Source organism: Dryas octopetala, chromosome 6 (genome assembly GCF_963921425.1).
Source record: "Dryas octopetala chromosome 6, drDryOcto1.1, whole genome shotgun sequence".
Taxonomy (NCBI): domain Eukaryota; kingdom Viridiplantae; phylum Streptophyta; class Magnoliopsida; order Rosales; family Rosaceae; genus Dryas; species Dryas octopetala.
The window spans coordinates 14,626,417-14,638,322 of record NC_141371.1 but is presented as its reverse complement, the minus strand read 5'-3'; the positions used below and the strand labels follow the sequence as shown (position 1 = coordinate 14,638,322).

General features: G+C 35.9%; 1 protein-coding gene across 1 annotated transcript; it reads left to right on the top strand.

Annotated features, from left to right (window-relative positions):
- Positions 1 to 6,653: 6,653 nt before the first annotated feature.
- LOC147282685 (putative disease resistance protein RGA3) lies at positions 6,654 to 11,057 on the top strand. Its single transcript, XM_086247858.1, has 3 exons — positions 6,654 to 9,577; positions 9,835 to 10,015; positions 10,846 to 11,057. The coding sequence occupies exons 1-2, from the start codon at positions 6,761 to 6,763 to the stop codon at positions 9,976 to 9,978; spliced, it is 2,961 nt and encodes a 986-aa protein (XP_086103984.1). The 5' UTR covers positions 6,654 to 6,760; the 3' UTR covers positions 9,979 to 10,015; positions 10,846 to 11,057.
- Positions 11,058 to 11,906: the final 849 nt, after the last annotated feature.

Genomic DNA, 11,906 nt, shown 5'->3' with positions numbered 1-11,906 from the left:
CGCAAGCGCACCATGTGTGTCTAAAACTTTTTCTAAAGAGAAGATAAAAGGTAATCTTCTAGCACTTAAGTCTTATTTTAATTTAAATAATTTTTGTTGCATTTCTTATTTATCCACATACAATACATGTACGTGTGCTAAATTGTTCCTTTTATTGCTCATATGTTTATTCATTTGTCCATAGTAAGTATCTCTCAAAATTGGCCAATATTCTAATACAATAATTATTTGCTTTCTTAGGGTCCACCAAGTTCATAGAGCTCCACTTTTTCTCTCATTGTTTTTATAGTGCAAAGGAAAGGAACCAAAGCCTTCGAAGCTTGCAAGTCTTTTTCTACAACACGTATATCAATATTACATTTTTAGAATATAGATTATTACTTACTATAACCTTCCATTTCTATAGCATTTTACATTTTTTTTTTTTTTTACAACAGATCTCTTTAAAGAAGATATATTGCCCATGCGTGAGTGCGGATTCTTTAGCTTATGTTTTTTTGGTCAAAATTTAAATAAAACCACTAAGTTTGTAATGCATCCACAATCTCCCTTTGAAAGTTTTATAACATAAATGTACGTTGAAGTTGAAGGATTAAGTTGCGGAAAAAGAAACAACTTGCATTAATATACATCACTCTTTTCAATTACATAGATATAGAGACGGAGTTCTCTTTGGTATAAGTAGCTAGTATTTTACATATTGTTCTATTGCATATAATACCATTAAGCTGTCTCATACACACTTATATAAAACATGTATTTTTTTTTTTAATGGAAAAATCATTTGCATTCAAAGCAAGGCTAAGACGAAACATCATCAATACACAGGCTAAGTTTTGCTAGATTATTGGGTCCCCCCCTCCCCCTCTCCATCTTTTCCTTTTTACTCCTCAAAATGGCCATCACATTGATTTACATACACATCTTTGAGATTACAATCGGAGAAAAATAAAAATAAAAAACTCAGCACCAAACCATAGCATTAGATTTGTGAGAATGTGGAGTGTTGTCTCACATTGAAAAATTATAACCTTCTATAGTGGCTTATAATGGTCTTGAGCTACTCTTCCTATTTCCAATTGATTTTGGGATGAATACCTAAATTTCTTCAAAATTGACTAACATGTATGTACAAAAATTACACACTCAAAAATCCCAAAACATGGGATCCTCTTCTTGATCCGAAATCACCCTCTGGGTGTTGTTGTTGTTAATTTTATATACTCGTTCTAGTCTTTAATTGTTAATGTGGTTTCCTTTATATGTTCGTCGTCGTTCATATCATGAAATAAAATGAATTGTGTTGTGTTGACCATTTTTATGCATTTCAATAATTGAAAAATACCAAACTTGAAAGACAATTTGGTGGAGAGAAAATAGAGAAATTATAATTTTTGTAATATAATAAAATATTCAAATATATGCAATATTGATCTTATATTAAAGATCTCGTTAAAATAAAACCAATAGTATAATTTTCAAAAATATTTAAGTTATAAATTATAAATTAACCATCACTTAATCTCAATTAGATTTAATTTAATTAGGTACAACAATATAGCTTTCAGGTATGACTCACAGCACCACCGCATAAAGGCTTTAAGGTAATGAGTAAATTGCTAATGATGAGTACTTGGTAAACATATACCTAAGGAGTAAAATTTCGGTTTCGAGAAAATTTTCGATGGAAATTTTGGCGGAAATTTTTGAGGAAATTTCTATTCAAATTTTGATTTCGACAAAATTAAACAAAAACGACGGAAATTAATATCAAAATACGAAAATTTTGAATGAAACTTGACCATATGCTTATTTAACATATTATCTACTACATTAATAAAAAACATTGAAGAAACCAAATTATATAGTAGGTTTCATGTAATATAAGGGGAATATAATGTGCGTTGAGGGTAAATACTGTTAAAAAAATGAGTCACTGATTAATAATAATATAAATAACACCTTAAATTTATGGTTCAAGTTCATTTTCCCCATGAACTATAGGGCCTATTTCAAATGGCTTCATGTACTATCAAATGTTGCAAATGAACCCATAAACTAAACGAAATTATACAAAATAGCCCATTTGTCAAATATTAAAGGGGTAATTTTGTCATTTCATCAATTAACACTATTTAATTATTATTTAAATAACCAAAATTAATATAACTAAAATAATTATATAAAAAAAAAACCCACCCCAGCCCGTTCCCCCACCCCCGCCACCCAGCCTCTCCAGAAACCCCGACCTGTGAACCCAAATCCTCCGTGAAGTCGAGCCCATGCCAAGGTCCGACCCGCTTTCCTCAGCCATTCAGCCATCGTCATTTCATACTTTGTTTCCCCTGCCACCTAGCCCTATCCACCCCGCCAACCCAGCACTTCCTTCCCCCGCCCCCCCCCCCCCCCCCCCCACCACTCCACCTCCCCCATCCCCGCCACTCCCCCCACCTACCTTGCGCCATCTCCCTCACCCCAACCCCACCATCCCCCCACTCCACCACCCTCCTACTGCCAACAGCAACCCCACCATTCCCGCACATTCCATGCCGACGCTGTCGTCGTCGGTTTCAAAGTCCGACGTGTCATTTTGGTCGAGGAAGGAGCCGAGGAGGTAGGTGAAGATGTAGGGGTGGAGGTCGCTGAGCCAGAGGAAGGGCTTCTTGAGAGGAGTGCGCCAGTCGGGGTGGAGGAGCTGAGCGAGAGCGACGGCGACGACATTGTTTGAGGCGGCGAGGTCGAGCGCATCGTAGTAAGATTGGAAGTGGCAGTAGAGGTTGTCGACGTGGGGGGCAGGGGAAGTGGCTGGGGTTGTCGCGGGACAGAGAGAGAAAGAAAGAGAGAGAGGCTGGGTGGCGGGGGTGGAGGGGCAACGTGGGGGAACGGGCTGGGTGGCGGGGTTGGGTGGGGGTAGGGGAACGGGCTGGGTGGGGGAATGGGTTGGGTGGCAAGGGTGGAGGGGCAAGGTGGTGAGGTGGGTTTTTTTTAATAATTATTTTAGTTATATTAATTTTGGTTATTTAAATAATGTTAATTGATGAAATGACAAAATTACCGCTCTAATATTTGACAGATGGGCTATTTTGTATACTTTCGTTTAGTTTATGGGTTCATTTGAAACATTTGATAGTACATGTAGCTATTTGAAATAGGCCCTATAGTTCATGGGCAAAAATGAACTTGAACCTAAATTTATTTATACATGAAATTGGTCTACTGAAATTTATTGACATATCACATATCTATGCAAAGGCAATGGGATGACTTTAAATAAAAGCATGAAATTATGGTCCAATTTATTGTGGTGAGACATTTGACATTTCTAGTCAAGTACAAAATTGAACAAAAAAAAAGTTTGATAACTCAGACAAAAATAAAGGTTTGAAAACTCAGACAAAAAAAAGTCTTTCAAAACGATGGTAAAACCGTAAAACTATTATATATTTTGGATGTTTTCTCAATCAATATGAGCATAATTAGCAGGAAAATTAGAAGTAAACTAGTTAGGGCCCATTTGGATTTGGATTTGAATTTCAAATTCATGTATTTCAAATCCTTAGATTTCAAATCCTATTGTTTGGATAAAAAAAAATGAACCATGAGAATTTCAATTTAATAATTTTTAATTTTTATATATATTGGCCGGAGGGGTCGTCGGCAAAGTTGGCCAGAGCAGTTGTCGGAAAATTTGGCCAAAGGTCACCGGAAAAATTGGCCGGAGGGTCGTCGGAAAAGTTGGTCGGATGGTTGCCGGAAAGTTGGCCGGCGGTGGTCAAAGAAAAATTTGGCCGGAGGGGTTGCCGAAAAAGTGGTCGGAGGGGTCACCGGAAAATTTGGCCAGAGGGTCGCCAGAAAAGTTAGTCGGCGTTGGTCGCCGAAAAATTTGGCCGGAAAGTTGGTGGAGGTGGTCACTGGCCAGAGATGATGAGAGAGAGAGAGAGAGAGAGAGAGAGAGAGAGAGAGAGAGAGAGAGAGAGTGGGGTGGTGGTGGGATTTCAAATACTAGTTTGAGAAGGTATTTGAAATTCATGGATTTGGGCCTATAAAATCTACCATGGATTTGGGCCAAATCCAACTTCATTATTTAATTGAATCCAAACATAAGGATTTGGATTTAAGGATTCCAAATCCAAATCCACCCTATGAAATCAAGGTTTCCAAACGGGCCCTTAATCTCATAAGCTTTACAAATAAGCAAATAAAAAAAAAACGAAAAATGAAAAATAGAAAGTTAGAGAGGCCTCAGATCTTGGTAGTTGGTGAATAAAATGATCACATGGGAGATGTTTCAAATCCCATCAATAGTAGCAAATATTGATCATGCATCAGCAGCCTCAAATTTAGTAAAAATGAATAAATAATCAATTAATATTTAATATATATATCCAAGGAGTAAAATTTCGGTTTCGAGGAAATTTTCGATGGAAATTTCGACGGAAATTTTCGTGGAAATTTCGATTAAAATTTCGATTTCGACAAAATTAGATAAAAACGACGGAAATTACTATCAAAACACGGAAATTTTGAATGAAACTTGACCATATGCTTATTTAACATATTATCTACTGTATTAATAAAAAACATTGAAAAAACTAAATTATATAGTAGGTTTTATGTAATATAAGATAAATATAATGCGCGCTGATGGTAAATACTGTTAAAAAAATAGGTCACGAATTAATAATTATATAAATAACACCTCACATTTGCTCAATCTTACCTATGTACCCCATTGTAAACTCTATTATTTTATTAATCTTCAGATCCAAATACTAACTTGCTGTGTAGCTTGTGTTATGTCTTTTTTCGTTTTTTTACTAATATACTATATTATGTCTTTTTCATAATTTATGTTTACAATTAAACGAAACACCAAAATGACCAAATCAAACCCCAAATAAAATCTTAAATTTTTTTTTCTTTCCAATTGTCTAAAGACTCCAAATCTCAATCTACCTTAAAAAAAAAAAAAAAAAAAAAAAAAAAATTTCTTTCCTTTTTTTTTTTTTTTTCCTTTTTTTTTTTCTTTTCCTTTCTTTTTTTCTTCTTTTTTTTCTTTCCCTTTTCTTCTCTTCCCCCGTGATTCACGCCTACCCCCCTACCCCACTCATTCTCTCTCTTCTCTCTCTTATCTCTCTTCTCTCTCCTCCCTTTCTCTTTCTTTTTCTTTTTCTTCTTTTTTTTCTTCTTTCCTTCTTCTCTTCTTCACTTCTTCCTCCCTGCCCCCGTGATTAACCAGCAGACTCCAGACCTCTTTTTTTTTTTTTTTTTTTTCTTTCCTTCTTCAGTTCTCATCTTCTCTTTCTCTCTCCTAGTCCCTCACTCCCTCCTTCTCCATGTTCTCTTCTCTTTGCTCCATCTCCATCTCCCTTCCCGATCTCCCTCTCTCCCTCCCCGGATCTCTTCTCTCCCTCCTTCGACGGCGCGCGCGGCTCTGTCTCTCCCTCCGGCGATGGTGACGGCAGCGGCTCTGCCTCTTTTCCTCCGATCTCAGCCTCCCCTCTCTCTCCAATCTCTATATCGAAAATTTCGCCGAAATTTGAAATTTTTCGAAATTAATTTGGTATGGTGTTAAAATTTCCATACCCCTAAAAAACGAAATTTTCGGCGAAATTTCGCCGAAAATTTCGAAATTTGACTCCTTGTATATATCAATATGGAATTAACTGTTTATATCAATATCAAATAAAAGCATAAAGAAGTCAAAGAACACAGACATATCACATATGAACATATCTATATCACTTAATATTACCATATATTAATATATATTAATATATACATATGGAGGTCCAGGGACATTATATTTCCCATTATCTAAAATAGCCATATATAGTAGATTCCTCATTTCTTGATCCATATGATCAAAGAATCGCAATATCTTGCAGGGGTCACACGCCATATCTAAAATAACCATATGATCAAAGTTTCTCGCCGGGGGAGGAGGTTACAAACCACCTTGCAGGGGGTCACGCCGGGGGAGGAGGCAAAGGGCTGTCGCAGGCGAAGAAGAGAGAGAGAAGAGATAAAGAGAGAGAGAACTAGAGAACTTGCATGCAAGGGAGAAGACAGAGAGAAGAGAGAGAGAGATATGAGCGGATGAAAATGGGATTGGGAGTGAGGTATCAATAATCACAATGACGAAATTGTGGCAAATTTCGACGAAATTCCACAAAAACATACTTGCAGGGTGGTCAAAATTTCGTCGAAATATTTTCGAAAAATAAAAAATATATGACAAAATTTCGGGATTCCGAAAAAACAAAAAATTTCGTCGAAATTTTTGAAATTTCACTACTTGCATATACCGCAGTTAATAAAAAAAAAGTGGTTAGTAAATTTACTCAAAAAAAAAATATATAAATTAAGGGGAATAGAAGAGGAAAAAAAAAAAAAAAGGACAGGTGGATGATATGGTGTGCTGTGGCGTGTGGGGTAATAGAGAAAACGAAAGGTAGCTTAAGACACTGGCCAATCGGCTCATAAGTCATAAGTCATAAGTTCATAACCACTACATTTACCTAAAAACAAAAAACCCAGAATAAACAAGGATCAAGACCTTTTAAAATTTGATAAAAACAAAACACTGACCAAAGACTTTAAAATTGATTAAAATAAAAGGCCAAGACTTTAGAGTTGGTCTTGGCCGGCATGACCAAGACTTTACGAGTTGCAGAAAAAGGCGACGACTTGCCGAATTGCCGTTCGTAGCCAGTAAAAGGAATGCCAAAGCTTGCACTTTCTTTCCTTGCTAATTGTTATGGCGGTTATGGAGATACTTTCTCTGGTATTGTCGGCCGGCATCACATCGGCATCTCTGCAGATTGTTCTTGACAGGATTGCAAATTTCGCTCAAAAAAAGATAGAGCTATTTCAGGGGCTGGACGTCAAGCTGAACAAGTTGGGACGGACATTGTTGAAAATTCAAGCTCTTGTTGATGATGTTGAAAAAGAGCAATGTATCCCCGAGGCATGCCGCATTTTGCTCGAAGATCTCAAGAATGTTATTTTGGATGCGGATGATTTGCTGGACAAGATTGATTTTGAAATCGCACGGAGGAATTCTGGCGACGTGCCTACCAACAATGGCAATCAGGTACGTGACCTCGTCCCTTTTAATTCCAATATTCCGTCTGACATAGAGGAGAAGCAGAAACAACTGGATGAGTTAGTAAGAGAACTGGAGGGTTACTTTATGACAGAAATAATCAAGTTCAGACAGCATGCTCAAACTTTGTCTACTCCTCATAGTTGTTCGCTAGTTGATGAGTCATTTGTAATTGGAAGGCGTACGGACAAGGAAAACATCATCAAGATGCTGCTGTCTGAGCGGCAAGAAGGACAGAATGTTTCTGTTGTTCCAATAGTGGGTATGGGTGGCATTGGGAAAACAACTTTGGTTCAACTTGTGTACAATGACCCAGTTGTGAATAAAAAATTTGATTTGAAAATGTGGGTCTCTGTTTCTTTAGACTACGATGTGCATATGATCACAAAATGCATCATCGAGTCTGCTACGGGACAGGCTTTTGAGTTGTTAAATCTTGATACAATTCAAATCAAATTACAAAAGATTTTGAGGGGGAAGAAGTTTTTACTTGTACTAGATGGCATGTGGAATGAGAATCTTAAGGATTGGGATGTCTTAAGATTGCCTTTTCGGGCAGCAAAACAAGGGAGCAAAATTGTGATGACTACCCGAAGTGTAACTGTTTCATCAATTGTTTCCCCTACTCCTGTTTATCATTTGCCTACTCTGCTTCCTAATGAGTGTTGGGAAATTATCAAAAAAAGAGCACTCCTAAGTACGAATTTTGATGGGTATAGAGAGGTAGCAAAGAAGTGCAAAGGGCTTCCATTGGCAGCAAAAGTAATTGGAAATGGCCTGCGTTTTAAAACAGGAGAGATGGAGTGGAATACCTTGTTAAAACATGAGCTTTGGGAATTGGTACCACATAAAAACCAAATCTATCCGGTACTCAAATTGAGCTATGATAATTTGCCCGCTTATTTGAAAAGATGTTTCACTTATTGCTGTCTTTTCCCCCATAATTATAAATTTGAAATGGATGATTTGGTCCGATTATGGGCAGCAGAAGGGTTCATTCAAGCCCAAGGAACAAAAGAAATTGAAGACATTGGAAAAGAGTATTTTGATGACTTGTGTTCTAGGTCTTTTTTCCAAATTTCAAAAGTTGTTACTATGCATGACCTCATTCATGATTTGGCAAGATTAGTTTCAACCAACTTATGCTTTCGTATGGAGGACACTATGTCGTGCGTCTTGCCCATGTCTGCAAATGTTCGACATTCTTCTTTGCTTCATCAAAATATTCAACCATCTACATTGGAAGATTTTTACAGGTATGAGAAGTTGAGGACATTTATCTTGTTTCCCGAATCTGCATCCAATCTTAACCGAGTCCCAGAGAATTTTTTTGAAAGATTGCAATGCTTAAGGGTGCTGAATTTGAGTCATAGTGTCATCATTGAATTGTCTGAATTCATTGCAAAATTAATTCACCTTCGTTACCTCAATCTTAGTAATACGTTAATTGAAAAATTGCCAGACTCTATAGCATATTTATATAGGTTAGAAACACTGAAGCTCAAGAATTGTTGTAAACTTCTTGAGTTGCCTGAGAACTTAAACAAGTTGGTCAAGCTACGACATCTTGACTTCGATAGACACCGCCAAATTAGTTTCAGGCCAAAGGAAGTTGGAAAATTAACAAGTCTAGAAAATCTGCATGCATTTATAGTGGGAAAAGGCGAAGGATACCGAATTGAGGAGCTTAAGAACATGAGGTGCCTTCGGGGATCCATTTGCATTAAAAATCTTGAGAATGTGGCAGATTGCATAGAGGCAGAGACTGCTATGTTAGGCAACAAGCAATTCCTAGAAGAGTTGGAGTTGCAGTGGAATGAAATTACAGTTCAAAGAGTTGATGATCACCAGCAAGTCCTTACGGGGCTTAAACCTCATGTTTGGTTGCAAAAGCTAAAAGTTACAGGTTACTACAGCTCAATATTTCCAAATTGGATAGCTGACTCATCATTTTGCAAGCTTGTGAGTATTGACTTAAAAAAGTGTGAATTTTGTACACTCCTTCCTTCTCTTGGTCAACTTCCAGCTCTCAAATATCTTCTCATTCAAGAGATGCATACTTTGGAACACGTGGATGCTCTATTTTGTGGGTCGGCAGGTGATTTTCCATCCTTGGAGACACTAAAATTTTGTGACATGCGAAAGTTGAGAATTTGGTCAAGAATAAGTGAATATGATATGCCTCGCCTTAAAGTGCTTAGCATTGATACTTGTCCAGCATTTGAGACCCTACCTTCAGTCCATTACCTAATTTCGCTTGAAATTTTAGACATCCATCGTTGCTCTCAGCTTCAATCATTGCCAATGGAAGGACTACCAATGTCACTCCAATCTTTGATCATTTTGGAGAGTGACATTTTAAAGGGGCGGTGCAAGGTGGGAGGTGAAGATTGGAGAAAGATCAGGTTGATCCCCAACATAATGATTGATGATGAGGATATTCCAATATTGCAAAATCGTGATATACAGGTACTTGACTTTTGAATTGTTAACTAAAATCAATGGTTTTTGTGTTTGTTGTTATGACATTACTATTTATTTTTATCACAATTAGGTATCTAAATGGTTTCCAATTTGAGTAAACTTTTTACAAAAGAATGGTCCTTGAAGACGTTTCATGCAATTTGTCTGTCTTGTTTAAGCTTAATTTACACCAACAATCTCCATGTCAGATAAACCAATTGATTACCTTTACATCTTTTTTTTTTTTTTTTTTGTGTGTGCAGATAGATGAGATTCAGGGTGCTTCACAAAACATGTTTTGCGGCAGAAATTTCTGGTTGACCATTTGTGCTGCTTTTCTTTCATACCTGTTCTTTTTCTTCCTGGCATATTCACTCAGCAAACTCTTGCTCCAAGATAGAAATTGATTATGAGGAGAATCCAGCACAAGGACACAACAAACAGGTACTTGACATTGTATTGTAACTAAAATCATTGGTTTTTTCGCACGAAAATAATCATTGGTTTTTTTTTTTTGTTTATGATATTTTTTCTTCCTAGTTACCAATGAGCTATTAGATCTGCATATCAAACATGTGGATCAGATTCTGTTTGAACCAGGGTTAAGTATAGGGGCTGAATGCTAGCATTTTCAGGCCTTTCAAAGGTCTTCTCTCTTTGCTGGTATTGATAGCGATGCTTTACATCTTTTTATATAGCCAGCCTCAACTAGTCTGATCAATTTACTGTGTATAATGTAAAATTAGTCTGAACTCATAGTGCCTAACACTTTTAGTATTGCTCTTCTAGTTGATCTAGCTTTCCTTATGTTTTCATATATAGTATTGAACATTATGATGTCACATGAAAAATCATACAGAGCATCTATATATTGTTCATAACAGAGTTTGTTTTTCTTGTAGAAAATTCTCTTTTTATTTTGGGCTCTGCCACCCTTAACAGAAGTTACTTGAAGCACTTCCAATAAAAGAATGAGAGCATGTCCTTAATTATTAGAGCGATTTATGTTAACCCTAATGTGTGCGACTTTTCTTATATGCATAAACTACTTAAATTGTATATGCATACTATTTCTTTTCTAACAAGTTTTCTGTATTTACAAAGGGTAAGGGATTTATGTTAAACCCTGAAGTTTCTTCTCTCTCTCTCTCTCTCTCTCTCTCTCAAACACACACACACACACACACAAGCAATAATTGATTATGTTAATTAATTTACAGCATCTTTATGGTGGATAAACAAATTGATTACCTTTATATCCATATTTTGTGCAGGTAGATGAGATTCTGGGTGCTCCAGAAAGCATGTCTTGTCGTCAGCAATTTCTTGTTGATTCTGTTCTATTTTTCTTTTATTTTTCTGCTCCCTGTCCTTATGGCATCATTAAACCATTCCTGGTTTGAAACATCTTATTAAAATAATTTGAAATTCCATGTACTAAAATTCTGTTCGGATTTTTTAATATGTAACCTGTTATAGAAGACGTTTGTACTTTTTCCTGTTCTTAATGAAATTTTGTTTCTCACAAAAAGAGAAATTATGTGCGGAATTCATGTAATTGCATGTTTGATGTGTCTAGTAATTTACAAGTTATATATATACATAATTTTCTCCGCAGAACGTCTGTTCTTTAACAAAGAACGGACATAGGTACTATGACATTTTATCAATTTTTAGGCAAGTTTTTACAGGGTTCTATATTTTAAGGTATAGAATTATTGTTCAAGGTTATATTTTAGGTTTGAACTCTCGGGTAACTCAAAACTTGGAAGTTAAAACTTAAATTCTAACCAAGGAACGAGAACTCAAAATCATGAAAGATAAAACCAAAAAATGTCTTGATTGATGATTTATAACCTAAATAATTAAATCCTGTCAAGTTTAAGATCAAATGGTGAAAAAAAGTCATAAAACATATGCGTCCCCTATATATATATATATATATATATATATATATATTGGGTTGATGCATGACATATCCTTTTTTACATAAATTTTGACACAAGTTTTCAATGGAGCTTACTCCATATATGATTTCAACGATCTGAACCGTCTATTTTTTAGGTCTCTATTTTAAGATAATTTTTGCAAAAAATTAAATAAATCGAAAATCATTTACCTACAAAGATTCAATGGTCAACAAAATAAACACTTGACAGTGTTAACTATTTAATCTTATATGATAAATGGTTTCCAATTTGCTTAATTTTTTGCAAAGATGATCCTTTAATGGAGACCTAAAAAATAAACGGTTCGAATCGTTGAAATCTTATATGTAGTGGGCCCCATTGAAAACTTATGTCAAAAATAAAATGTCATGGATCCTTCTATATAT